The 27920-nt window shown below is 33.3% G+C and overlaps 2 protein-coding genes across 4 annotated transcripts in view; one reads left to right on the top strand and one right to left on the bottom strand.

The window, feature by feature from the left end:
* The first annotated feature begins 184 nt into the window (after positions 1–184).
* On the top strand, positions 185–21243 carry Rab8 (RAS oncogene family member Rab8). The gene is made up of 5 exons (XM_073985842.1): positions 185–722; positions 12792–12852; positions 12927–13131; positions 17467–17607; positions 17681–21243. The coding sequence occupies exons 1-5, from the start codon at positions 599–601 to the stop codon at positions 17771–17773; spliced, it is 624 nt and encodes a 207-aa protein (XP_073841943.1). The 5' UTR covers positions 185–598; the 3' UTR covers positions 17774–21243.
* A 4194-nt stretch (positions 21244–25437) lies between these two features.
* Papss (3'-phosphoadenosine 5'-phosphosulfate synthase) overlaps positions 25438–27920 on the bottom strand; it is a 38021-nt gene continuing 35538 nt past the window's right edge. For all 3 annotated transcript variants that reach the window (XM_073985841.1, XM_073985839.1, XM_073985840.1), the window contains exons 4-5: positions 26353–26775; positions 25438–26290 (exon numbers count right to left, since the gene is read on the bottom strand). In XM_073985841.1, coding sequence (XP_073841942.1) covers positions 26084–26290; positions 26353–26775 — 630 coding nt within the window. In that variant the 3' untranslated portion in view covers positions 25438–26083. The remainder of the gene's footprint in view (positions 26291–26352; positions 26776–27920) is intronic.

The following is a 27920-nucleotide window of genomic DNA, read 5'->3' as shown; positions in this document are numbered from 1 at the left end:
CATTCATCATGCAACCACAAAATGTTTTGTGGTTGCTGGCTGGTTTGACAGTTATCGATAATTGCGAAATATCGACATTCAAAACTGACAATGTGTACTGCACTTAATATGACATGTTGCCATGCCACTTAACAATGCGACCCTGCCTATGTGACAAACACCAATTACTTTTGGTACTCATAACCTACTCTTAAGTAACCATATTATTTATAATACCAATATGGCAACTCTCATCTCAACCACCATATATTTTTGGTAGACTGTGTAAAGAGATTTTGATTTTGTCATCAACTAGAAAAAAAGAAAAGGAATTTGAAGAGTTTTTCTTTATAATTTAATTTCATTGTGATTGCAAGGAGCACAACTCGAAGGATAAATGTATTAACAAATAAAAACAGAGATCATCAACAACAGCTAATCATTGCAAAAAGAAAAATAACCAAAATCAAATCACCATCATCATCACATACATCGTCAATTCGGTTTGTTGTATTTCATTACGAAGAGAAGAAGTAACACGCATTCGGTCGCGCAGCAAGAAAGTTTTCGTTTTGTTAGCGGAGATTTTTGGAGATTTATTTAAAAAAATATAACAATAATGGCTAAAACATACGATTATCTGTTTAAATTGTTGTTAATTGGTGATTCTGGTGTTGGCAAAACCTGCATATTATTTCGTTTCTCTGAAGATGCCTTCAATACAACATTCATATCGACAATAGGTGAGTGAGTTTTACACAGAGTTTCCCCCCGTTCAGATATGAAATGATGGATGACGACGGACGACTACGTACGACGTCGTGAAGATGGGTGACACGGGGTACATATCTATATATTAATATTGTTATGAGTTGTGTGTAACAAGAAAAAAAAAAACTGGAGAAAAATAATATGCTAGAGGAATGAGTAACAACAATTAAATGAAAATGATACATATATGAAAATATTATTGAATTCATTATCAAAAAATATTAAAAAGTTCCAATTGTAAGTTTTGGTGGTTGTGTGATAGTGCAGAAAGTAATAAGAAATTAAAAAAAAAACAACAACAAAAACATTGTCGTCACCCTTACACTGCTTATTGAAAAAAAAAAAACTTTAAAGGAGGGGTCTGCGGCAATTGTTTGCTTGCCAGCCATCGTCGTCACTGGTTGGGTTTGGTGCCTGTTGTTGTTGTTGTACCAGCAGCAGCTCCAAAGTCAAAGTACGATATATACAATAAAAAACAAAGATAAACTTCCGCAACAAAATATCTCCCCAAAAAACTCAATGAATGAAAAATATAAAGAAATCTTTGTCATAAGGGAAATAGGGAACCATGGCATAGTCAGCGACAATGGACGGCCTGCATTTGCCATTTGTTGGCTAACCGATTTTGGTAATGCCCCAACTCCCCCTTCCCCTTTTTCTATATAAAATGTATTTATAAATAATGTTTTCGTTTTTTGTTTTGTTTTTGCTTTTAGATTCTAAATGTGTTGTGTAGAAAGACAAGAGCCACCTTGCAAAAAATAATAAGACAAGATAAACAAATCATAGCATCCAAAAATGGGTTTTCAGGGATTTGTCCTATATATCAAGAGAGAGAGTGTGTGTTTATTTGTAGAAGATTGGATGTGGTAATATCCGGAGGAAATTCAAATTTGGAAAGTTTGTTGATGATAATAGTGTGACCCAAAACAATTTCCACCCACTAAAAAATTAATTAGGAGCCTTATTCTCAGTAGCAAGTATTCGAACTATATCACTCGGTATTTACCGTTTCCTTGTACTCAACCTTGGGTATTGAATTAAGTCAATTTTAGAGGCCCCAACTGAATTATTTGCAAATTCTAAACAAAGACTCAATAGAAGGGTGTATAGAAGCGCTCTTTCTTTCAGAAGGGTTCTATAGAAGAGCCCTTTCTTTCAGAAGGGTTCTATAGAAGAGCCCTTTCTTTCAGAAAGTTTCTATAAAAGCGCATTTTCCTTTAGAAAGGTTCAATAGAAGATCCATTTCTTTCCGAAAGGGTCTATAGGAACACCCATTTTTTTAGAAAGTGCCTATAGAAACACCAATTCTTTCAAAAATGGTATATAGAAGCAACCTTTCTTTTTAGAAAGTGTATAAAGAAGCACCCTTTCTTTCAGAAAGGCTCTATAGAAATACCTTTTCCTTCAGAAAGGTTCAATAGAAGATCCCTTTCTTTCCGAAAGGGTCTATAGGAACACCCATTTTTTTAGAAAGTGCCTATAGAAACACCCATTCTTTCAGAAATGGTATATAGAAGCAACCTTTCTTTTTAAAAAGTTTATAAAGAAGCATCCTTTCTTTCAGAAAGGCTCTCTAGAAATATCTTTTCTTTCAGAAAGGTCTTTAAAAGAACCCTTTCTTCAGAAAGGGTTCATAGACGCACCGTTTCTTTCAGAAAGGGTCAGTAGAAGCAAACTTTTTTTCAGAATGCTCTATTGAAGCCACACTTCTTTCAGAAAAGGTACACAGAAGGACCCTTTCTTTCAGAAAGAGTATATTTTATAGCACATTTTTTTAGAAACGAACTAAAGAATCACCCTTTGTTTCAGAAAGGCATCCTTTCTTTCAGAAAGGGTCTATGGAACAACCCTTTCTTTCAGAAATGCTTTTTAAAAGCACCCTTTCTTTAAGAAAGTTATCCTTTCCTTCTGAAAGCGTCTATAGAAGCACCCTTTCTTTCACAATTTCCCGTCTTTACAGACAACCAGAAGGTAGTCTCTACAGGTGACTTGAAGGGAGTCTCTACAGGCGACCAAAAAGGAGTTTTTATAGACGAAGCTTGGGAAGACCAAAAGGGACTCTATACGGGCGACCCGAGGGAGTCTTTATAGGTGATCCGAGGGAGTTTTATAAACGACCAGAAGGAGTCTTAATAGGCGACAAGGAGGGAGTCTTAATAGAAGACCAGGAGGGCGTCTTTGTAGACAATCGGAAGAGAATCTTTGTAGATAACCTGAAGGGAGTCTTTATAGACGACAGGAAGGGAGACTTGGACGACAAAAAGTGAGTGTCTACCTTTAGGCTTCCATATTGGAGTCTTTGTAGACTAGCCAAGGAAATTTTATAGACGATCAGGTTTGACAATGACTAGTCTAAGTAGAATAACAGTAAGGACAAACATTGGAAAGTATATAATTGTTCCACAAACATCCCCCAGAAGGGACACTTGTCTCATATCAGTGAGCGTACCCCGATTCATATTTTTTTTTTATTTTTTTTTATCGAACGTTCCCACGCCTCACTTTCCCACCCCTCAAGGGGGTGGGACCTACTTTTTATCGACGAGTCCGAATGGCGTGTCTTACGAAACCACTTGTAGAGAAGTTTTACATGGCCCAAAATACTCAAGAAATGTCGCCAACATTAGTGAGGGGTATTTTGCCACTATAAAAATTTGATGTTGCCTGGTCTGAGAATCCAAACGCAGATCTTCTGAGTGCAAGGTGGGTGTGCACACCACTGCACCACGCTGGCACTCATATTGGAAAGTAAAAAAGTGTGTTATTAAACAAAGCACGACTTTATAGATGACCCTTAAGGCCACCAACTCTACCGTAGACGACCTTTGGGGCCACCTACTCTATCGTAGACGTCCCTTGGGACCATCTGCTGTATAGTAGCCGACCCTATGGGCCATCTACTCTACAGTAGACGACCCTATGGGCCATCTACTCTACAGTAGAAGACCCTATGGGCCATCTACTCTACAGTAGACGACCCTATGGGCCATCTACTCTACAGTAGACGACCCTATGGGCCATCTACTCTACAGTAGACGACCCTATGGGCCATCTACTCTACAGTAGACGACCCTATGGGCCATCTACTCTACAGTAGACGACCCTATGGGCCATCTACTCTACAGTAGACGACCCTATGGGCCATCTACTCTACAGTAGACGACCCTATGGGCCATCTTCTCTACAGTAGACGACCCTATGGGCCATCTACTCTACAGTAGACGACCCTATGGGCCATCTACTCTACAGTAGACGACCCTATGGGCCATCTTCTCTACAGTAGACGACCCTATGGGCCATCTACTCTACAGTAGACGACCCTATGGGCCATCTACTCTACAGTAGACGACCCTATGGGCCATCTACTCTACAGTAGACGACCCTATGGGCCATCTACTCTACAGTAGACGACCCTATGGGCCATCTACTCTACAGTAGACGACCCTATGGGCCATCTACTCTACAGTAGACGACCCTATGGGCCATCTACTCTACAGTAGACGACCCTATGGGCCATCTACTCTACAGAAGACGACCCTATGGGCCATCTACTCTACAGTAGACGACCCTATGGGCCATCTACTCTACAGTAGACGACCCTATGGGCCATCTACTCTACAGTAGACGACCCTATGGGCCATCTACTCTACAGTAGACGACCCTATGGGCCATCTACTCTACAGTAGACGACCCTATGGGCCATCTACTCTACAGTAGACGACCCTATGGGCCATCTACTCTACAGTAGACGACCCTATGGGCCATCTACTCTACAGTAGACGACCCTATGGGCCATCTACTCTACAGTAGACGACCCTATGGGCCATCTACTCTACAGTAGACGACCCTATGGGCCATCTACTCTAAAGTAGACGACCCTATGGGCCATCTACTCTAAAGTAGACGACCCTATGGGCCATCTACTCTACAGTAGACGACCCTATGGGCCATCTACTCTACAGTAGACGACCCTATGGGCCATCTACTCTACAGTAGACGACCCTATGGGCCATCTACTCTACAGTAGACGACCCTATGGGCCATCTACTCTACAGTAGACGACCCTATGGGCCATCTACTCTACAGTAGACGACCCTATGGGCCATCTACTCTACAGTAGACGACCCTATGGGCCATCTACTCTACAGTAGACGACCCATCTACTATACAGTAGACGACCCTTGGGGCCATCTACTCTACAGTAGACGACCCTATGGGCCATCTACTCTACAGTAGACGACCCTATGAGCAATATACTCTACAGTAGACGACCCTATGGGCCATCTACTCCACAGTAGACGACCCTATGGGCCATCTACTCTACAATCTACCCTTGGAGCCGTATACTCTACAGTAGACGACCCTATGGGCCCCCAACTCTACCGTAGACGACCCTATGGGCCATCTACTCTACAGTAGACGACCCTATGGGCCATCTAATCTACAGTAGACGACCTTTGGGGCCATCTATTCTATGGTAGATGATCATTGGGGCCTTCTAATGTATGGTAGGCAACCCTTGAGTCATCTACTGTACCGCAGGCGACCCTTCGGATCATCTAATCTACCGTAGACGACCCATGCGGCCACCTACTCTACCGTAGACGAACCTTGGGGCCATCTACTCTGCCGTAGATGACAATAAGGGCCATTTTCTCTACCGTAGGCGACCTTTGGGGCCACCTACTCTAAAATAGAAGGCCCTTGGGACCATCTATCTACTCTGTGGTATATGACGTCGCTTAGGTACATCTTCTCTACAGTAGATTGCCCTTAGTGTCATTGCTTACAAGTTTCGATTTCCTACAACTTGCTGTCTACTTGCCCCGCAGTGTTACAGCAAGCACATGGCTAAGTTCGTGTAAATAAGCATTATTTTTCTATGAAGCTAATACCCACTGAACACAACAACAACATCACAATTTGGTGTTATCACAGATTAACATCAATCAATAGCATCTTCCAATAGCGCATCAGCGGATAAGAACCAGTTTTTAATGAATTAAATTTCAAATCCAAAAACAACTTTCGTCGTTTTTTTTTTTTGTTTTTAACTTTATATTTTATTGATATATTTTCACTTTATATTTTATTGATATCTTTTCACCACCTCCTCCTTCTTAAATAAGTGAACTAAAACGCGATTAGCCAGTAACACAAAATGAATAAAAAAAAAAGCAAATTAATTTCTTTAAAACCCTCTGCGAATGACTCATAACATCATCGGCCGCCGCCGTATTACATTTCCATTTGGATATTTGATTATAAACTACAATGTATGTGCATACATATTTATATGGAAGATTGTATGTTTGTATCAATTCGAATATTAAATGTTTGTTCAAAACGACTATGTAGATTGTGTGTATGTGGGTCCCCTTTAATTTGCCATAATTAAAGAAACTAAAACAAATTCCTTTATTCTTCTAAAGAAAAAAGCAAACAAAAAATTTCCAATGAAAGAAACAAAAAAATTGTCTAGAAAAAAAGACATGAAAAAACTGCGCGCTTTTTTCTCCTCCTCACAATGCAATCATAACAACAGCAACAACAAAGGGAATAAACATTGCAGCCGAACAGCCAGCCACAGCCACATAGTCAGTAGTCAGCAGATCAAAAAAATTTAAATAGTTTTCAATGTATAATTTTGTTCTTTTTGTTTATATGGCACGACAATCAGGGAAGTAGACAGGGGTGTACTCTGAACGTCTTGTAAGCATGTGATTGTTGTAATATATTTGTTAAGAATTTGTAAATTCTCGGGCGTAGGGTGTCAGTATGCAGTGCAATCTAAGTGACCATTCCCTTCTATTTCTTTTCTTCTCATTGCTATTTCTTTTTTTTTTGCTTCTTGTGAGAAGCCGAATCTGCAAATAGTTTTGCAACGCTGTTCAATGCACTTTCATTGTTTGTTTTTATTTGGTCTCGTGCTGTGTGATGGTATTCTTGGCATCTCCTCTCCCCGCCGCCTTTCCCATTCTCATAGACATTTATTTGTGGGAAGGTTAAAGTTCGCTATAACGTTATTGTGACCACCAATACTTTATGTTTCTGTTAACAATGACAATGTTGCGTCTTTTTTCTTAAGATGAGAAGAAAGCCTTTATACAATACAAGAAGGGAATATCCATAAACGAGCTGAAAGGATTCTTTATAGGCAACCAGAAGGGAGTTTTAATAGACGACCAGAAAAAGATGCATTTATAGACCACCATAAACGTCCAGAAGATGTCATTATAGTCGACCGAAGGGAGTAATTATAGACCAACAAAAAGGAGTCTTTATAGACGACCAGAAGCGACACTTAATAGATGAATAGATGGGATTATTTATAGAAGACAAGGAGAGAGTATTGTTAAGCGACCATAAGGTAGTATTTATAAACAACTGGAAGGGTATCTTTATAGATGACCAGAAGGGAGTCTTTACAGACGACAAGAAGGGAGTCTTTATTCGGTATATCGATAAACACTCCCTTCTGGTCGCCTATAGAGACTTCCGTCTAGTCACCTATCCGAGCAAAATTTCATGGAAGTGGTTCCATGAATTGCATTGGTTCCAATGAAGTGATTAAAATATCCAATCTGTAGGGCGTTTCCAAAAGAAAAGGTACTTCTATAGAACCTTCTTTACAGAAAAGGTACTTCCATAGACCATTTCTAAAAGAAAGGGTGCTTCTATAGACACTTTTTGAAAGAAAGGGAGCTTCTATAGACCCGTTCTGAAAGAAAGGGGGCTTCTATGGACGCATTCTGAAAGGAAGGGTGCTTCTATCGACGCTTTCTGAAAGAAAGAGTGCTTCTATAGGCCCTTTCTAAAAGGAAGGGTGCTTCTATAGACCTTTTCTGAAAGGAAGGATGCTTCTATAGACCCTATCTGAAGGGAAGGTTTCTTCTATATACCCTTTCTGAAAGACAGGGTGCTTCTATAGACCCTTTCTGAAAGAAATGGTGCTTCTATAGACTTTTTCTGATAGAAAGGTTGGTTCTATAGACCCCTTCTGAAAGAAAGGGTGCTTCTATAGACCCCTTCTGAAAGAAAGGGTGCTTCTATAGACCCCTTCTGAAAGAAAGGTTGGTTCTATAAACCCTTTCTGAAAGAAAGGCTGCTTCTATAGACCCTTTCTGAAAGACAGGGTGCTTCTATAGACCCTTTCTGAAAAGAAGGATGCTTCTATAGACCCATTCTGAAAGAAAAGGTGCTTCTATAGACCCATTCTGAAAGAAAGGGTGCTTCTATAGACCCATTCTGAAAGAAAGGGTGCTTCTATAGACCCATTCTAAAAGAAAGGGTGCTTCTATAGACACTTTCTGAAAGACATGGTGCTTCTATAAACCTTTTCTGAAAGAAGAGGTGCTTCTATAGACCCTTTCTGAAAGGAAGGGTGCTTCTATAGACGCTTTCTGAAAGGAAGGGTGCTTCTATAGACCCTAGCTGAAAGAAAGCGTGCTTCTGTAGACCCTCTCTGAAAGAAAGAGTGCTTCTATAGACCCTTTCTGAAAGATAGAGTGCTTCTATAGACCCTTTCTGAAAGAAAGAGTGCTTCTATAGACCCTTTCTGAAAGAAAGAGTGCTTCTATAGGCCCTTTCTAAAAGGAAGGGTGCTTCTATAGACCTTTTCTGAAAGAAAGGGTGCTTCTGTAGACGCTTTCTAAAAGAAAGGGTGCTTCTATAGACCCTTTCTGAAAGACATGGTGCTTCTATAGACCCTTTCTGAAAGAAATGGTGCTTCTATAGACGCTTTCTGAAAGGAAGGGTGCTTCTATAGACCCTCTCTGAAAGAAAGAGTGCTTCTATAGACCCTTTCTGAAAGATAGAGTGCTTCTATAGACCCTTTCTGAAAGGAAGGGTGCTTCTATAGACGCTTTCTGAAAGGAAGGGTGCTTCTATAGACCCTTTCTGAAAAGAAGGATGCTTCTATAGGCCCTTTTTGAAAGAAAGGATGCTTCTATAGACCCTTTCTGAAAGGAAGGGTACTTCTACAGACCCTTTCTGAAAGGAAGGATGCTTCTATAGACCCTTTCTGAAGGGAAGGTTTCTTCTATAGACCGTTTCTGAAAGAAAGGGTGCTTCTATGGACCCTTTCTGAATGGAAGAGTGCTTCTATGGACCCTTTCTGAAAGGAAGGGTGCTTCAATAGACCCTTTCTGAAAAGAAGGATGCTTCTATATACCCTATCTGAAGGGGAGGTTTCTTCTATAGACCCTTTCTGAAAGGAAGGGTGCTTCTATAGACCCATTCTGAAAGGAAGGGTGCTTCTATAGACCCATTCTGAAAGGAAGGGTGATTCTATAGACCCATTCTGAAAGGAAGGGTGCTTCTATAGACCCATTCTGAAAGGAAGGGTGCTTCTATAGACCCATTCTGAAAGGAAGGGTGCTTCTATAGACCCATTCTGAAAGGAAGGGTGCATCTATATACCCATTCTGAAAGAAAGGGGGCTTCTATGGACGCATTCTGAAAGGAAGGGTGCTTCTATAGACCCATTCTGAAAGGAAGGGTGCATCTATAAACCCTTTCTGAAAGAAGAGGTGCTTCTATAGACCCCTTCTGAAAGAAAGGGTGCTTCTATAGACCCCTTCTGAAAAAAAACTGCTTCTATAGATCCTTTCTAAAAGAAAGAGTGCTTCTATAGATCCTTTCTGAAAGAATGAGTGCTTCCTTCTATAGATCCTTTCTGAAAGAAAGGGTCCTTCTATAGATCCTTTCTGAAAGAAAGGGTGCTTCTATAGACCCTTTCTCAAAGAAAGAGTGCTTCTATAGACCCTTTCTGAAAGAAAGGTTGGTTCTATAGACCTCTTCTGAAGGAAAGGGTGCTTCTATGGACCCTTTCTGAAAGGAATGGTGTTTCTATAGACCCTTTCTGAAAGGAAGGATGCTTCTATAGACCCTATCTGAAGGGAAGGTTTCTTTTATAGACCCTTTCTGAAAGAAAGAGTGTTTCTATAGACCCTTTCTGAAAGACAGGGTGCTTCTATAAACCCTTTCTGAAAGAAGAGGTGCTTCTATAGACCCTTTCTAAAAGAAAGGTTGGTTCTATAGACCTCTTCTGAAGGAAAGGGTGCTTCTATGGACCCTTTCTGAAAGGAATGGTGCTTCTATAGACCCTTTCTGAAAGGAAGGATGCTTCTATAGACCCTATCTGAAGGGAAGGTTTCTTTTATAGACCCTTTCTGAAAGAAAGAGTGTTTCTATAGACCCTTTCTGAAAGACAGGGTGCTTCTATAGACCCTTTCTGAAAGAAGAGATTCTTCTATAGATCTTTTCGGAAAGAAAGAATGCTTCTATAGACCCTTTCTGAAAGAAATGGTGCTTCTATAGACTTTTTCTGAAAGAAAGGTTGGTTCTATAGACCCCTTCTGAAAGAAAGGGTGCTTCTATAGCTTCTGAAAGAAATGGTGCCCCTTCTGAAAGAAAGGGTGCTTCTATAGACCCCTTCTAAAAGAAAGGGTGCTTCTATAGACCCCTTCTGAAAGAAAGGCTGCTTCTATAGACCCCTTCTGAAAGAAAGGCTGCTTCTATAGACCCCTTCTGAAAGAAAGGGTGCTTCTATAGACCCCTTCTGAAAGAAAGGGTGCTTCTATAGACCCTTTGTAAAAGAAAGGTTGCTTCTATAGTCCCCTTCTGAAAGAAAGGGTGCTTCTATAGACCCTTTGTAAAAGAAATTCTGGTTCTATAGACCTTCTCTGAAAAAAGTCTGGTTATATAGACACTTTATGAAAGAAAGGGTGCTTCTATAGACCCTTTCTGAAAAAAGGGTGCTTCTATAGACCCTTTCTGAAAAAAGGCTGCTTCTATAAACCCTCTCTGAAAGAAAATGTGATCGATAACAGATTTTCATGTAGAAAATGTGATCGATAACAGATTTTCAAATCGAAAATGTGATCGATAACAGATTTTCAAATCGAAAATGTGATCGATAACGGATTTTCAAATCGAAAATGTGATCGATAACAGATTTTCAAATCGAAAATGTGATCGATAACAGATTTTCAAATCGAAAATGTGATCGATAACAGATTTTCAAATCGAAAATGTGATCGATAACATATTTTCATATAGAAAATATGTACTTACTTACTTAGTTGGCCCATTACAGAACATTTGTTCCATAGACCGAACTAAGAAAAGATCTCCATTCCTCTCTGTTTTTCGCTTGACTTTTTGGAATACCGCGCCTTATCATTTCTTCATCCACTTGTATGCTCCATCGAAGCTTAGGCCTGCCGATTCTGCGTGCACCGCCATGTGGCATGTATTCATACGCCTTTTTAGCGGGTTCATCATCGCTCATTCTCATGATATGGCCTAGCCAACGCAATCGTTGCATCTCGATACGTTTAACTATATGCATGTCTTTGTATAGCTTATATAGCTCGTGGTTCATACGACGTCGATATTCACCGTCAACGCAAATCGGCCCGTAGATCTTTCGAAGAATTTTCCTCTCAAACACACCAAGCACTGCCTTATCTGCTTGCGCAAGTACCCATGCTTCGGAGCCATACATTAGCACGGGTAGTATCAGCGTTTTGTATAGTGTTATTTTTGTTTGACGAGATGTGGCTTTGTTTTTAAATTGCTTACTTAAACCATAGTAGCATCTGTTGGCCAATACAATTCTTCTTCTTATTTCACAACTGATGTTGTTTGTTGTGTTTATGGCAGTGCCGAGGTAGACGAAGTCTTTAACTACCTCAAAATTGTAGGTACCAACTTCCACAGTTGGTCCGACCTCTATGGACGCTTTGCGCGTCGACACCATCAATTTGGTCTTTTCGCCGTTTACCGCCAGACCCACTTTCGCAGATTCTGCTTCGATCTTCCTAAAGGTATCGGTTACTTCCTTTACTGATCGTCCCATGATGTCTATGTCATCAGCATAGGCAAGTAACATGTGGCTATTGGTGTAAATTGTGCCATTTCTTTTGACATTTGCATCTCGTATTACCTTTTCCAGCAAAATGTTGAATAGGTCACACGAAAGGCTGTCTCCTTGTCTGAAACCTCTTTTGGTACAAAATTCTTCGGAGAGGTTCTTTCCAATTTTAACTGAGGACCTAGTATTAGTTAAAGTCATCTTACAAAGCCGGATGAGCTTTGCGGGGATACCAAATTCAGACATTGCGTGGAATACCTTTGATCGGAGGGGACTGTCGAATGCTGCTTTTTATAATCGACAAATAGGTGAAATGTGTCGATCTGCATCTCTTGGGTCTTCTCTAGGATTTGCCGCAGGGTAAATATCTGGTCAATGGTGGACTTGCCAGGTCTAAAGCCACATTGGTATGGTCCAATTATTTCGTTGACCATTGGCTTTAGTCGTTCGCACAATATCCCTGACACTATCTTATAGGCAATAGGGAGAAGACTTATGCCCCTATAGTTGGAGCATACAGTCTTATCTCCTTTCTTGTGGACGGGACATAAGATGCTCAGGTTCCAATCGTCGGGTACGCGTTCTTCCTGATGTATGTATATACCCAAAAGGAACTATGGGTCTATTTCGTTTCCTTTTGTATGTTACTTACAAATGCACAAAGACATAATACCCCTTACCACAGTGTGGTGTAGGGTATAAAAAGTGACGGATATTCCATTTTTTTTAAGGAAATACACATTTCTATATAAAATATGTACTCGACAAGTATAGACAAGTTTATCATTTCAATATTTTATTACAAAAAGTTTTGAACAATCGCTGCTACTGAATTGCGTAATTGATGTATGATTCTTTTGAAAATGATTTGTAAATTTCACAGTTATAAATTGTAAAATTGAGTAGTGATTAACGATAGGGGTCAAAGTAGAGGCCAACGATGATGATTCGAAGATAAACCTTTTTAAAATATACACAACTAAATATAGGCTTTACAAACTAATACAATCAGCTTTCACAATTGATGTAATATTTAAGTATCAAAGACAAGTTTTTTTTATTAAAAGCAAGACCTAACATTTATTTATATTTCAAAAAAATTATGTTAATTTATCCCTTCTAAAATTAACTCTTTCATTTTCTCTTTTTTTCATTTTAGGCATAGACTTTAAAATTAGAACTATTGAATTGGATGGCAAGAAAATTAAATTACAAATATGGTAAGTTTTGAAAACCCCAACTCACTTTTTAACACAATACATAAAATAATTGTGCCTATTCAACATTATTTCAGGGACACTGCTGGCCAGGAGCGTTTCAGAACAATTACCACCGCATACTACAGAGGCGCCATGGGCATAATGTTAGTTTATGATATAACCCAAGAAAAATCCTTTGAGAATATTAAAAATTGGATACGTAATATTGAAGAGAATGCATCAGCGGATGTTGAGAAAATGTTGTTGGGCAATAAATGTGAATTAAATGAAAAAAGACAGGTGAGTGAGTAACTGAATTTCATACCAACAATTTCTGAATAATAATTAGATGTTGGTTAGCACAGCCAATTAAATTACTATTCTTGGTATTAATGTGTGTGTGCGTGTGAATTTACCAGAAATCCTTGTTCCATTAGATGGTGATGTCATAATTGTAGTTTAAATATTCTCTCCTTTATGGTCATTTGTGGAATTATTTTTTTGGTAGGAAATAATTAGCATTTGGAAAGGGGTGTGCTGCCATTAAAACAAAACATTGTTTCTTAATCAATAGAATTGTTCATGATTATGGTGAAACGACATGTGCCTAATTATAATGAATGGAATAGTTTGTTAGTTCACAGTTTCTGTTGTTAGTAATATTATCATTGTGTCCTTTTAAACTGTCTACAATTCACATAATATCAAATAAAACAAACGAACACAATTCATATAGATAACACGATTTCACAGCCTTTGATGACATATTTTCATAGAGAATATTCCTTTGATAACACGTTTTTTTAGAGAAAGTGAGTTCTATAATACATTTTCGTAGAGAAAAATTGTTCGATAACACACTTTTTCATGGAAAATGTATTCGATAACACACTTTTCTATAGGAAATGTTTTCGATAACACACTTTTCTATAGGAAATGTTTTCGATAACACACTTTTATAGAAAATATGTCCGATAACAAACTTTTCTATAGAAAATGTATTCGATAACACTCTTTTTCTATCGACAATTTATTCGATAACACACTTTTCTATAGAAAATGTATTCGATAACACTCTTTTATAGAAAATATGTCCGATAACACACTTTTCTATAGAAAATGTATTCGATAACACTCTTTTTCTATCGACAATTTATTCGACAACACACTTTTCTATAGAAAATGTTTTTGTTTTGTGTTCGATAACAAACTTTTCTATGGAAAATGTATTCGATAACACAATTTTCTATAGAAAATGCATTCGATAACACTCTTTTCTATCGAAAATATATTCGATAAAACACTTTTCTATAGAAAATGTTTTTGATAACATCTTTTTCCCATAGAACACAATTGATAACATATTTTCATAAAGAATATGCCATCGATAACATATTTTTTAGAGAAAGTGAGTTCTATAATACATTTTCGTAGAGAAAAATTGTTCGATAACACACTTTTCCGTGGAAAATGGATTCGATAACACACTTTTTTTATAGAAAATGTATCCGATAACACACTTTTCTATAGAAAATGTATTCGATTACACACTTTTTTATATAAAATTTGTCCGATAACACACTTTTCTATAGAAAATGTATTCGATAACACTCTTCTTCTATCGACAATTTATTCGATAACACACTTTTCTATAGAAAATGTATTCGATAACACTCTTTTTTATAGAAAATGTGTCCGATAACACACTTTTTTATAGAAAATGTATTCGATAACACTTTTTTTCTATCGACAATTTATTCGATAACACACTTTTCTATAGAAAATGTTTTTGTTTTGTGTTTGATAACACTCTTTTCTATGGAAAATGTATTCGATAACACAATTTTCTATAGAAAATGCATTCGATAACACTCTTTTCCAAGGAAACTGTATTCGATAACACACTTTTCTGTAGAAAATGTTTTTGATAACACACTTTTCTAGAGATAATGTTTTTCAAAACAGATTTTTCCATAGAAAATGTATTCTGTAACACACATTTCTATAGAAAATGTGTTCGATAACACACTTTTATATAGAACATGTGTTCGATAACACACTTTTATATAGGAAATGTATTCGATAACACACTTTTTATGGAAAATGTATTCGATACCTCACTTATCTATAGAAAATGTATTCGATAAAAAATTTTCCTATAGAAAATGTATTCCATGTAAAATGTGTTTAAAATGTATTCCATTTCATAGAGAAAATTTGTTCGATAACACATTTTCATAGAGAAAATAGTTTCGATAACAAGAATTTCATAGAGAAAATTTGTTTGATAACCCAATTTTCTTAGAAAACGTGCTCTGTCACTTTTCGATAACACACTTTTCTGTAGAAAATGTTTTCGATAACACACTTTTCTATCGAAAATGCATTCGATAACACATTTCTAAAGAAAAAGGATTTGATAACACTCTCCTATCGCAAATTTATTCGATAACACACTTTTCTATATAAAATGTATTCGATAACAAACTTTTCTATAGTTTCGATAACAGAATTTCATAGAGAAAATTTGTTTGAAAAACCACTTTTTCATGGAATAGTACTCGATAGATAACACACTTTTCCATATAAAATGTATTCGATAACACACTTTTCCATAGAAAATGTATTCGATAACACACTTTTTGTATAGAAAATGTGTTCGATAACATATTTGTCTATGGAAAATGTATTCGATAGCACTCTTTTCTAAGGAAACTGTATTCGATAACACATTTTTTTATAGAAAAGCTATTCGATAACTCACTTATCTATAGAAAATGTATTCGATAACAAACTTTTCTATAGAAAATATATTCCATGTAATATGTGTTTAAAATGTATTCCATTTCATAGAGAAAATTTGTTCGATAACACATTTTAATACAGAAAATAGTTTCGATAACAGAATTACATAGAGAAAATTTGTTTGATACACTGCACTTTTCCATGGAAAGTGTATTCGATAACAAATTTCTAAAGAAAATGTATTTGATAACACTCCTATCCAAATTTTTTCGATAACAGACTTTTCTATAGAAAATGTATTCGATAACAAAGTTTTCTATAGTTTCGATAACAGAATTTCATAGAGAAAATTTGTTTGAAAACCCATTTATCCGTGGAAAATGTACTCGATAACACAATTTTCTATAGAAGATGTATTCGATAACACACTTTTCCATAGAAACTGTGTTCGAAAACAAAAATTTTTATAGAAAACACACTTTTCAATAGAAAGTGTGTTCCATAACACACTTTTCTAGGCAAAATCTGTTCGATGACACACTTTTCTATAGACAATGTATTCGATAACACACATTTTCTATAGAAAATGTATTCGATAACACACTTTTCTATAGAAAATGTATTCGATAACACACTTTTCTATAGAAAATGTTTTCGATAACACTCTTTTCTATAGAAAATGTATTCGATAACACACTTTTCCATAGAAAATGTATTCGATAACACACTTTTCTATAGACAATGTATTCGATAACACACATTTTCTATAGAAAATGTATTCGATAACACACTTTTCTATAGAAAATGTATTCGTTAACACACTTTTCTATAGTTTCGATAACAGAACTTCATAGAGAAAATTTGTATAACACAATTTTCTATAGAAAATGTATTCGATAACACACTTTTACATAGAAAATGTATTCGATAATATACTTTTCCATAGAAAATGTGTTCGAAAACACACATTTCTATAGAAAATGTATTCGATAGCACACTTTTATATAGAAAATATATTCTATAGCACACTTTTCTTTATATAATGTATTCGCTGACAAACTTTTCTATAGAATATGTATTCCATTACACAATTTTCCATAGAAGATGTATTCGATAAACACTTTTATATAGAAAATGTATTCGATAACAAATTCTTCTATAGAAAATGTATTCGATAACACACTTTTCTATAGAACATTTATTCTATAACACACTTTTCTATAGAAAATTTGTTCAATAGCACACTTTTTTATAGAAAATGTATTCGATAACAAACTTTTCTATAGTTTCGATAACAGAATTTCATAGAGAAAATTTGTTTGAAAAGCCACTTTTCCATGGAAAATGTACTCGATAACACAATTTTCTATGGAAAATGTATTCGATAACACACTTTTCCATAGAAAAAGTGTTCGAAAACACACATTTCTATAGAAAATGTATTCGCTGACAAACTTTTATATAGAATATGTATTCCATTACACAATTTTCTATAGAAAATGTATTCGATAACAAATTCTTCTATAGAAAATGTGTTCGATAACACACTTTTCTATAGAAAATTTATTCCATAACACACTTTTCTATAGAAAATGTGTTCGATAGCACACTTTTCTATAAAAAATGTTTTCAATAACACACTTTTCTATAGAATATGCTTTTGATTTTTATAAACAAAGTGATAACACATGTTCATAGAGAAATTTTCTTCGAAAACTAATAATCATAGTGAAAATGTTTTCGATAACACAATTTTACAGAGAAAATATGTTCTATAGCTCAATTTTGTTTAGAAAACTTTTCAATAACACAGTTTTGAGTAGAATTTTTCGATAACACATCTTTATATAAGAAATGGTTATTTCAATATCCCATCCTATATATTTTTAGGTCTCACGTGAACGTGGTGAACAATTGGCTGTTGAATATGGCATTAAATTCATGGAAACCTCAGCGAAGGCAAGCATTAATGTGGAAGAGGCTTTCTTAACATTAGCTAGTGATATTAAAGCAAAAATGGAAAAACGAATGGTAATTTTCAACAAATAATTTTTATGTAATCTCCATAAACTCAAAATTTCTTTACATTTTTTCACTTCAACAGGAAGCGAATAATCCCCCCAAAGGTGGTCATCAATTAAAACAGAATGATCATAGAAAAGCAGAGAGTTGGTTGTCAAGGTGCAGTCTGCTTTGACGAGGTAAATACAACGATGAATGTAGTTTTCTATCCTCTTGTTAGGCCTAACAAGAACTTAAACTTTTTTATGTAATAAATATAATAATATAATAAAACAAAAAAATAATATTAAAACTAAAAATAACAATAATAGTGAACAACAAGAAACGAAATGATATAAAACATAAATACATAACGAAAAAAAAAAACAAAAACAAACAAATAATCATATTTAATTATAGATGTTTAAAAACAAAAAAAAAACGTATTGCAATTTTACCACGAAGAAAGCACGAAAATTCGTAAGACAAAACGCAAAACAATTCAATTCAAATAAAAAAAAAACAAATTCATACTTAAATCGGCAACAACAATTTTGTGGTCAATAAATGAAATATTGGGTTTAAAACACACAAAAAACATCAATGCATGTCTTATATAAATAAATTTTTAATATTTATTTATATACACAAAAAACGGAATAAAACATTATTTAATAACAACGGAAAAGAAACAACCTTGCAATTTAAAATTTTATTAGAATAAATATTAAATAACAAAATACTGAAAACAAACAAATAAGATAAGCATTGGGCGGAATCAGACACTAAGCAACCAAAAAGGTACTTTTAGTTAATCGAAGTTCTCACATGGGTATCGGTAATTAATGCTGCCAATAGAAAATGAGTTTAGTAACTGACTTACACGTAGAAAATGGGTTCGATAAAAAATTGTCATATTGGAAATATTTTAGATGACACTATTTTCTAATGGAAATGTCTTTGGTAACACAGTTTTCTAAGGGATACGTCTTCGATAGCACTGTTTTCTAAGGGAAAATGTGTCCGATTAATAGCTTCTTTTAGAAAATGTGTTGTGTGGGTGTTATCGAACACATTTTCTATAGAAAAGTGTGTTATCGAACACATTTTCTATAGAAAAGTGTGTTATCGAACACATTTTCTATAGAAAAGTGTGTTATCGAACACATTTTCTATAGAAAAGTGTGTTATCGAACACATTTTCTATAGAAAAGTGTGTTATCGAACACATTTTCTATAGAAAAGTGTGTTATCGAACACAATTTCTGTAGAAAGGGTGTTATCGAACACACTTTCTAACGAAAAGTGTGTTATCGAACACAATTTCTAAAGAAAAAGTGTGTTATCGAACACACTTTCTAAAGAAAAGTGTGTTATCGAACACATTTTCTATAGAAAATTGTGTTATCGAACACATTTTCTATAGAAAAGTGTGTTATCGAACACATTTTCTATAGAAAAGTGTGTTATCGAAAATATTTTCTATAGAAAAGTGTGTTATCGAACACAATTTCTATAGAAAAGTATGCTATCGAACACATTATCTGTAGAAAAGTGTTTTATCGAAAACATTTTCTATAGAAAAGTGTTTTATCGAAAACATTTTCTATAGAAAAGTGTGTTATCGAACACAATTTCTGTAGAAACACACTTTCTAAAGAAAAGTTTGTTATTGAACACAATTTCTATAGAAAAGTATGTTATCGAACACATTATCTGTAGAAAAGTGTTTTATCGAAAACATTTTCTATAGAAAAGTGGTTTATCGAACACATTATATGTAGAAAAGTGTTTTATCGAAAATTTTTTCTATAAAAAAGTGTTTTATCGAAAACATTTTCTATAAAAAAGTATGCTATCGAACACATTTTCTATAGAAAAGTGTGTTATCGAACACATTTTCTATAGAAAAGTGTGTTATCGAACACATTTTCTATAGAAAAGTGTGTTAACGAAAACATTTTCTATAGAAAATTGTGTTACCGAACACATTTTCTATAGAAAAGTGTGTTATCGAACACATTTTCTATAGAAAAGTGTGTTATCGAACACATTTTCTATAGAAAAGTGTGTTATCGAACACATTTTCTATAGAAAAGTGTGTTATCGAACACATTTTCTATAGAAAAGTGTGTTATCGAACACATTTTCTATAGAAAAGTGTGTTATCAAACACATTTTCTATAGAAAAGTATGTTATCGAACACATTATCTGTAGAAAAGTGTTTTATCGAAAACATTTTCTATAGAAAAGTGGTTTATCGAACACATTATCTGTAGAAAAGTGTGTTATCAAACACATTTTCTATAGAAAAGTGTGTTATCGAACACATTTTCTATAGAAAAGTGTGTTATCGAAAACATTTTCTATAGAAAAGTGTGTTATCGAAAACATTTTCTGTAGAAAAGTGTGTTATCGAACACATTTTCTATAGAAAAGTATGTTATCGAACACATTATCTGTAGAAAAGCGTTTTATCGAAAACATTTTCTATAGAAAAGTGTTTTATCGAAAACATTTTCTACAGAAAATTGTGTTATCGAACACAATTTCTGTAGAAAGGGTGTTATCGAACACACTTTCTAAAGAAAAGTTTGTTATCGAACACAATTTCTATAGAAAAGTTTGTTATCGAACACATTATCTGTAGAAAAGTGTTTTATCGAAAATTTTTTTTCTATAGAAAAGTGTTTTATCGAAAACATTTTCTATAGAAAAGTGTGTTATCGAACACATTATCCATAGATGTGTTTTATCGAAAACATTTTCTCTAAAAAAGTGTGTTATCGAAAACATTTTCTCTAAAAAAGTGTGTTATCGAAAACATTTCCTCTGAAAAGTGTGTTATCGAAAACATTTTCTCTAAAAAAGTGTGTTATCGAAAACATTTCCTCTGAAAAGTGTGTTATCGAAAACATTTTCTCTAAAAAAGTGTGTTATCGAAAACATTTTCTCTGAAAAGTGTGTTATCGAACATATTTTCTATAGTAAAGTTCGTTATCGAATACAATTTCTCTACAAAAGTCTGTTATCGGAAAAATTTTCTATGGACAAGTGTGTTATCGAATACATTTTGTATTGAAAAATGTGTTATCGGACATACACATGCGTTATCGAACATATTTCTAAATGTAAATCCAATTTCAAAGTAGAAATGTTGCTTAGTGGTCCAAAATGTTTCTATTTTCAATACACGTACCTTACGATATTTCCAAATTCTCAAAATTTTTTGGCTTTTAAAGCATTTGTTTTTAAGTATTCTGTGATTTCATAATAACTAATTCCACGTGTCCTCTAGTAGGCCAACTGTATTGAATGACTTTAAATAAAAATTCTTATAAATATTTATTTTGTTCGTACGTGTGTTTTTAAAAAGCTTTATCTTATTTGTTTTGTTACTCTATTCTTTCCGTATAGAAATGTGTTTATAGTCCATTTGTTAGTTTTTTTTTTACTTTTCTAATAACTAAAAGATCCCTCCTATTGCTCTTCTCCAGCTACCCACATAAAAACGTTTGAAATGTGCAAAGAAAAATAAATCGAATATGAATAGCTTTTCTTTTTTTTTAATGTCCATGTCCTTAGATACAGGTTTTAATAATTATTAGTTTTTAAATAATCAAAAAAATAAACGATTTTTTATAAATAACAATTTTAATTTAAAATTTGTTTGCAATTTTTTTATTTACGTTTTATATAAAAATTTTGAAACTAATAACCCAAACATGCCATCTATAATTCTCGAGAAAATATTAAAAAAAAAATTAAATTACAAAAAAATTTGTACACTTGTTTAAGCCAAATTTTTAAAAATTACGCACAATTTTTTAGTTTATTATGTAATAATTTTGACAAAATTGAATTTGATTTTCTTTGGTTTTTTTGTTATTGACATGGAAAGCATGGATGGGTTTAAAACAGGGGTGGGCTTTATGCCCAGCCTTGATCTAAACCGCCCTCTTCAAGCCATGGGTTTCCGATTAAACTCCTTCCTTTAAGTTCTTCCTTCCTTTTATGTTTTAACTTTTACTTTTGTTAATCACATTCTAATCGGGCTTGTATAGATAAAAATCACATTTTGTAAAATATATATAAAAATATGTATTTATAATATAATTTGTTTTCTTCTTTTTTAATTTTTATCTCGTCATCGTCGTCTTCATTACTTTTATTTTTTAAAGGTGCTTTATTACAACAATCAAAGTATTGTTTACTTTTTTTATTGTTTTAGTATTCTTGTCTTTCTCCTCTCTTTCACACATTTTTCTTTAATAATAAAAATAAAAGCAAATCCATAATAAAAAAACAAAACAATATCTCATAAATATTTAATTAAAAACAATGACAAAAAAAACATCATCATCACAATCGCTTTTGTGAAGAAAAAACAAAATATAGTAATATAAAGTGAATAAAATAATAAAAAAAAAATAAACATCTACAATTTGATATTATTTAGTATTTATAATTGTAATAATTATACTTATACAATTTTATAAAAATATTAAAACAAACAAACAAATTTTGTTTTATTTTTAAAGGGGGGTGGAGACAATAATTTGTAAAGTTTGCTTAATAACACATTTTCCTATAATAAACGTGTTCGATAACGCATTTTCTTGTAAGAAACGTGTTTTCCTATAGGAAAAAAATCCTTAACACATTTTCCTATACGATATATTTTCGATAACACACTTTTCTATAAGAAATGTGCTCCAAAGCACATTATCCTATGGGAAATGTGTACGGTAACACATTTTTCTATAGGAAATGTGTTCGATAACACGTTTTCCTATTGGAAATGTGTTCGATTACACATCTATAGATTATTATCGACAAATATTTCTATAGACATTGTTGTTATCGACAACCATTTCTATAGAAATTGTTGTTATCGACAAACTATTTCTATAGAAATTGTTGTTATCTACAACTATTTCTATAGAAATTGCAGTTATCGACAACTATTTCTATATAAATTGTAGTTATCGACAAATATTCCTATAGAAATTGTTGTTATCGACAACATAAAGTAACATAACATAAAGGAAAAAATGTTATAGTAGTAAAAAATAGTAGCTTCTTGCAGGTTCTGGGACAGTGCAATTGTCATCGACAACTATTTCTATAGAAATTGTTGTTATCGACAACTATTTCTAAAGAAATTGTTATCGACAATTATTTCCATAGAAATTGTTATCGACAACTATTTCTATAGAAATTGTTGTTATCGACAACTTTTTCTATAGAAGTTGTTGTTATCGACAACTGTTTCTATAGAAATTGTTGTTATCGACAATTATTTTTATAGAAATTGTTGTTATCGACAATTAATTCTATAGAAATTGTTGTTATCGACAATTATTTCTATAGAAATTTTTGTTATCGACTAGTATTTCTATAGAAATTCTTGTTATCGACAACTAATTCTATAGAAGTTGTTGTTATGGACAGCTATTTCTATAGAAATTGTTGTTATCGACAACTATTTCTATAGAAATTGTTGTTATCGACAACTATTTCTATAGAAATTGTTGTTATCGACAACTATTTCTATAGAAATTGTTGTTATCGACTAGTATTTCTATAGAAATTCTTGTTATCGACTAGTATTTCTATAGAAATTCTTGTTATCGACAACTAATTCTATAGAAGTTGTTGTTATGGACAGCTATTTCTATAGAAATTGTTGTTATCGACCACTATTTCCATAGAAATTGTTGTTATCGACAATTATTTCTATAGAAATTGTTGTTATCGACAACTATTTCTATAGAAATTGTTGTTATCGACAACTATTTCTATAGAAATTGTTGTTATCGACAGCTATTTCTATAGAAATTGTTGTTATCGACAGCTATTTCTATAGAAATTGTTGCTATCAACAGCTATTTCTATAGAAATTGTTGTTATCGACAATTATTTCTATAGAAATTGTTGTTATCGGCAACTTTTTCATAGAAATTGTTGTTATCGACTAGTATTTCTATAGAAATTGTTGTTATCTACAACTAATTCTATAGAAATTGTTGTTATCGGCAACTTTTTCATAGAAATTGCTGTTATCGACTAGTATTTTTATAGAAAATGTTATCAACAACAACTATTTCTGTACAAAATATTGTTATCGACAACTATTTCTATAGAAATTATTGTTAACGACAATTATTTCTATAGAAATTGTTGTTATCGGCAACTTTTTCATAGAAATTGCTGTTATCGACTAGTATTTTTATAGAAAATGTTATCAACAACAACAATTTCTGTACAAAATATTGTTATCGACAACTATTTCTATAGAAATTGTTGTTATCGACAACTATTTCTATAGAAATTGTTATCGACAATTATTTCTATAGAAATTGTTGTTATCAACAATTATATCTATAGAAATTGTTGTTATCGACTTGTATTTCTATAGAAATTCTTGTTATCGACAACTATTTCTATAGAAATTGTTGCTATCGACAACTATTATTATAGAAATTATTGTTAACGACAATTATGTCTATAGAAATTGTTGTTATCGACAATTATTTCTATAGAAATTGTTGTTATCGATCAATATTTCTATAGAAATTGTTGTAATCGACAACTATTTCTGTAGACAAATATTTCTACAGAAATTGTTGTTATCGGCAACTATTTCTATAGAAATTGTTGTTATCGACAACTATTTCTATAGAAATTGTTGTTATCGGCAACTATTTCTTTAGAAATTGTTGTTATCGACAACTATTTCTATAGAAATTGTTGTTATCGACAACTATTTCTATAGAAATTGTTGTTATCGACAACTATTTCTATAGAAATTGTTGTTATCGACAACTATTTCTATAGAAATTGTTGTTATCGACAACTATTTCCATAGAAATTGTTGTTGTCGACAACTATTTCTATAGAAATTGTTGTTATCGACAACTATTTCTGTAGAAATTGTTGTTATCGACAACTATTTCTATAGAAATTGTTGTTATCGACAACTATTTCTATAGAAATTGTTGTTATCGACAACTATTTCTATAGAAATTGTTGTTATCGACAACTATTTCTATAGAAATTGTTGTTATCGGCAACTATTTCTTTAGAAATTGTTGTTATCGACAACTATTTCTATAGAAATTGTTGTTATCGACAACTATTTCTATAGAAATTGTTGTTATCGACAACTATTTCTATAGAAATTGTTGTTATCGACAACTATTTCCATAGAAATTGTTGTTGTCGACAACTATTTCTATAGAAATTGTTGTTATCGACAACTATTTCTGTAGAAATTGTTGTTATCGACAACTATTTCTATAGAAATTGTTGTTATCGACAACTATTTCTATAGAAATTGTTGTTATCGACAACTATTTCTATAGAAATTGTTGTTATCGACAACTATTTCTATAGAAATTGTTGTTATCGACAATTATTTCTATAGATATTGTTGTTATCGACAATTATTTCTATAGAAATTGTTGTTATCGACTAGTATTTCTATAGAAATTCTTGATTGACAACTAATTCTATAGAAGTTGTTGTTATGGACAGCTACTTCTATAGAAATTGTTGTTATCGACAACTCTTTCTGTATAAATTGTTGTTATCGACAACTATTTATATAGAAATTGTTGTTATCGACAACTATTTCCATATAAATTATTGTTATCGACAACTTTTTTCTATAGACATTGTTGTTATCGACAGGATATGTGTTCAATAACACATTTACGCATAGAAAATGTGTTCGATAACACATTTTTCCTATATAAAGTGTGTTCCACAGCATTTTTTCCTTTAGAAAATTAACCCTTTATGTCTAGACATAATCTTAACTCACCTCGGCCAAACACAACAAAACAAAATGGATATTCATTAAATAATAAAACTTTATTTAAAAATGTTTATAACAGATATTTTTTCTATATAAAATTTGATTTATGTACAAATACAAGAATTTCGTTTGTACAGCTCACATTCATTTGTTTTGAAATCGATGTTGGGGTTTTGGTCTTTGTTTTGTACTAGAAGACGACTGGCTGTACGAAAAACAAAAAGCTGATTTTCAATAATAAAAGGTCATTTAGTTTAAAACATAGAAAAGCATAGACTTTAAATATGTTTTTCGACAATTTTGTTTGTATAGACAAATAGGACATGTGTGTATAGGGACTGATCAAGTAAGTATATAGCCATTTAGTGATTTTCTTTTGAATATCGTTTTAAAATAGAAAATTAAATTGACATTTCTAATTACAAACTAATAGAAAAAAAAAACATAAAATACAATTGCTGGCTCTTAAAAACTAATGGTAATGTTATAAAAATAGGAAGTATATATAAATAGTTGTTTATATATGCATAAATATAAAATAGTCAATATTTTGTGTGTGTAAAGAAGTTGTTGTTGTTTTTATAAAAAGAATTGCACTTAAAATGATAATGATACTTTTTTGCTTTAAAAAATTTGATTGGAATCATATAACTACAACTACTGAACCTGACTACTACCAACTATTACTGTTTGTTTAGTGATTGATAGTATTCGGCTAAGATTTTCCAGGCTTTGGGCTCCATAAAACCATCCGGAGGATTGGCACCAGTCCGGGCTAGTGTGCGCATTTTAGTTCCTGAGATAAATTCAAATTCGTCTTTACGTTTGGGTTCGAAGAAGGCCATGCGTGAAACGCTTTTGTCATAGGCAGCAACACGGAAGGGTAAAATCTAAAATAGGAAACAAATTAGTCACATCTGTATGATGAATTTTTGTAATTTTTTGTCCATACCTCCATGCTATCTAAACCTTGAGCCATTTTAAGTACCCTTGCACCGTGTGTGGCATCATACAAATTACCATCGGGATACATTTCCTTATCGGGATGTGGCATACCAGCTGGATCACGACCCACAATATAGAAATTGGCACCAGCATTCATGCGGGCCTTTGCATGCCATTGCACTTCTGTGGGACCGGCATACATCATGGGTGAGGGGAAAATGGCCAAAACGGTATCATCACGACTCAACACACCAGAATCTAGTACGGCTTGATGTTGTGCCATACGTACCGGCAATGGTACATCATCATCCTTGGTCCAACCACCAAGAGGATGAAGCAGAAGAACAGGTTTCTTGAAGCCACGTTCCAACAATTGGCGTTTGGTGTCTTGCATTAGCAGAGCATGGCCATTGTGGATTGGATTGCGGAGCTAAAAGAAGAAGCGATTTATTATGCAATCGATAACAATTCCTGTGGAAATAGTTGTCGATAACAACAATTCCGTTGGAAGTAGTTGTCGATAAAAACAATTTCTATAGATATAGTTGTCGATAACAACAATTCCGTTGAATATATCTGTCGATAACAACAATTTCTATAGAAATAGTTGTCGATAACAAAAATTTCTGTAGAAATAGTTGTCGATAACAACAATTTCTAGAGAAATAGTTGTCGATAACAACAATTTCTAGAGAAATAGTTGTCGATAACAACAATTTCTATAGAAATAGTTGTCGATTACAACAATTCCGTTGGAAGAAGTTGTCGATTACAACAATTCCGTTGGAAGAAGTTGTCGTTAACAACTTTTTCTATAGAAATAGTTGTAGATAACTACTTTTTCTATAGAAATAGTTGTCGATAACAACTTTTCTATAGAAATAGTTGTCGATAACAACTGTTTCTATAGAAATAGTTGTCGATAACAACTTTTTCTATAGAAATAGTTGTTGATAACATCTTTTTCTATAGAAATAGTTTTCGATAACAACTTTTTCTATAGAAATAGTTGTCGATAACAACTTTTTCTATAGAAATAGTTGTCGATAACAACTTTTTCTATAGAAATAGTTGTCGATAACAACTTTTTCTATAGAAATAGTTGTCGATAACAACTTTTTCTATAGAAATAGTTGTCGATAACAACTTTTTCTATAGAAATAGTTGTCGATAACAACTTTTTCTATAGAAACAGATGTCGATAACAACTTTTTCTATAGAAATAGTTGTCGATAACAACTTTTTCTATAGAAATAGTTGTCGATAACAACTTTTTCTATAGAAATAGTTGTCGATAACAACTTTTTCTATAGAAATAGTTGTCGATAACAACTTTTTCTATAGAAATAGTTGTCGATAACAACTTTTTCTATAGAAATAGTTGTCGATAACAACTTTTTCTATAGAAATAGTTGTCGATAACAACTTTTTCTATAGAAATAGTTGTCGATAACAACTTTTTCTATAGAAATAGTTGTCGATAACAACTTTTTCTATAGAAATAGTTGTCGATAACAACTTTTTCTATAGAAATAGTTGTCGATAACAACTTTTTCTATAGAAATAGTTGTCGAT

The sequence above is a fragment of the Musca autumnalis genome, unplaced genomic scaffold (assembly GCF_047663935.1).
Source record: "Musca autumnalis isolate F117 unplaced genomic scaffold, ASM4766393v1 scaffold_4, whole genome shotgun sequence".
Lineage (NCBI taxonomy): Eukaryota > Metazoa > Arthropoda > Insecta > Diptera > Muscidae > Musca > Musca autumnalis.
Note: the sequence above shows the minus strand (reverse complement) of the source record. Positions and strands in the feature narration are given on the sequence as shown.

Bases quoted from the DNA above. Each gene is read 5' to 3' on its own strand.
- Rab8 (XM_073985842.1), top strand. From the start codon at position 599: ATGGCTAAAACATACGATTATCTGTTTAAATTGTTGTTAATTGGTGAT. The intron at 723-12,791 runs GTGAGTGAGTTT...TTTTCATTTTAG, and splicing joins AACATTCATATCGACAATAG to GCATAGACTTTAAAATTAGA. The intron at 17,608-17,680 runs GTAATTTTCAAC...TCACTTCAACAG, and splicing joins CAAAAATGGAAAAACGAATG to GAAGCGAATAATCCCCCCAA.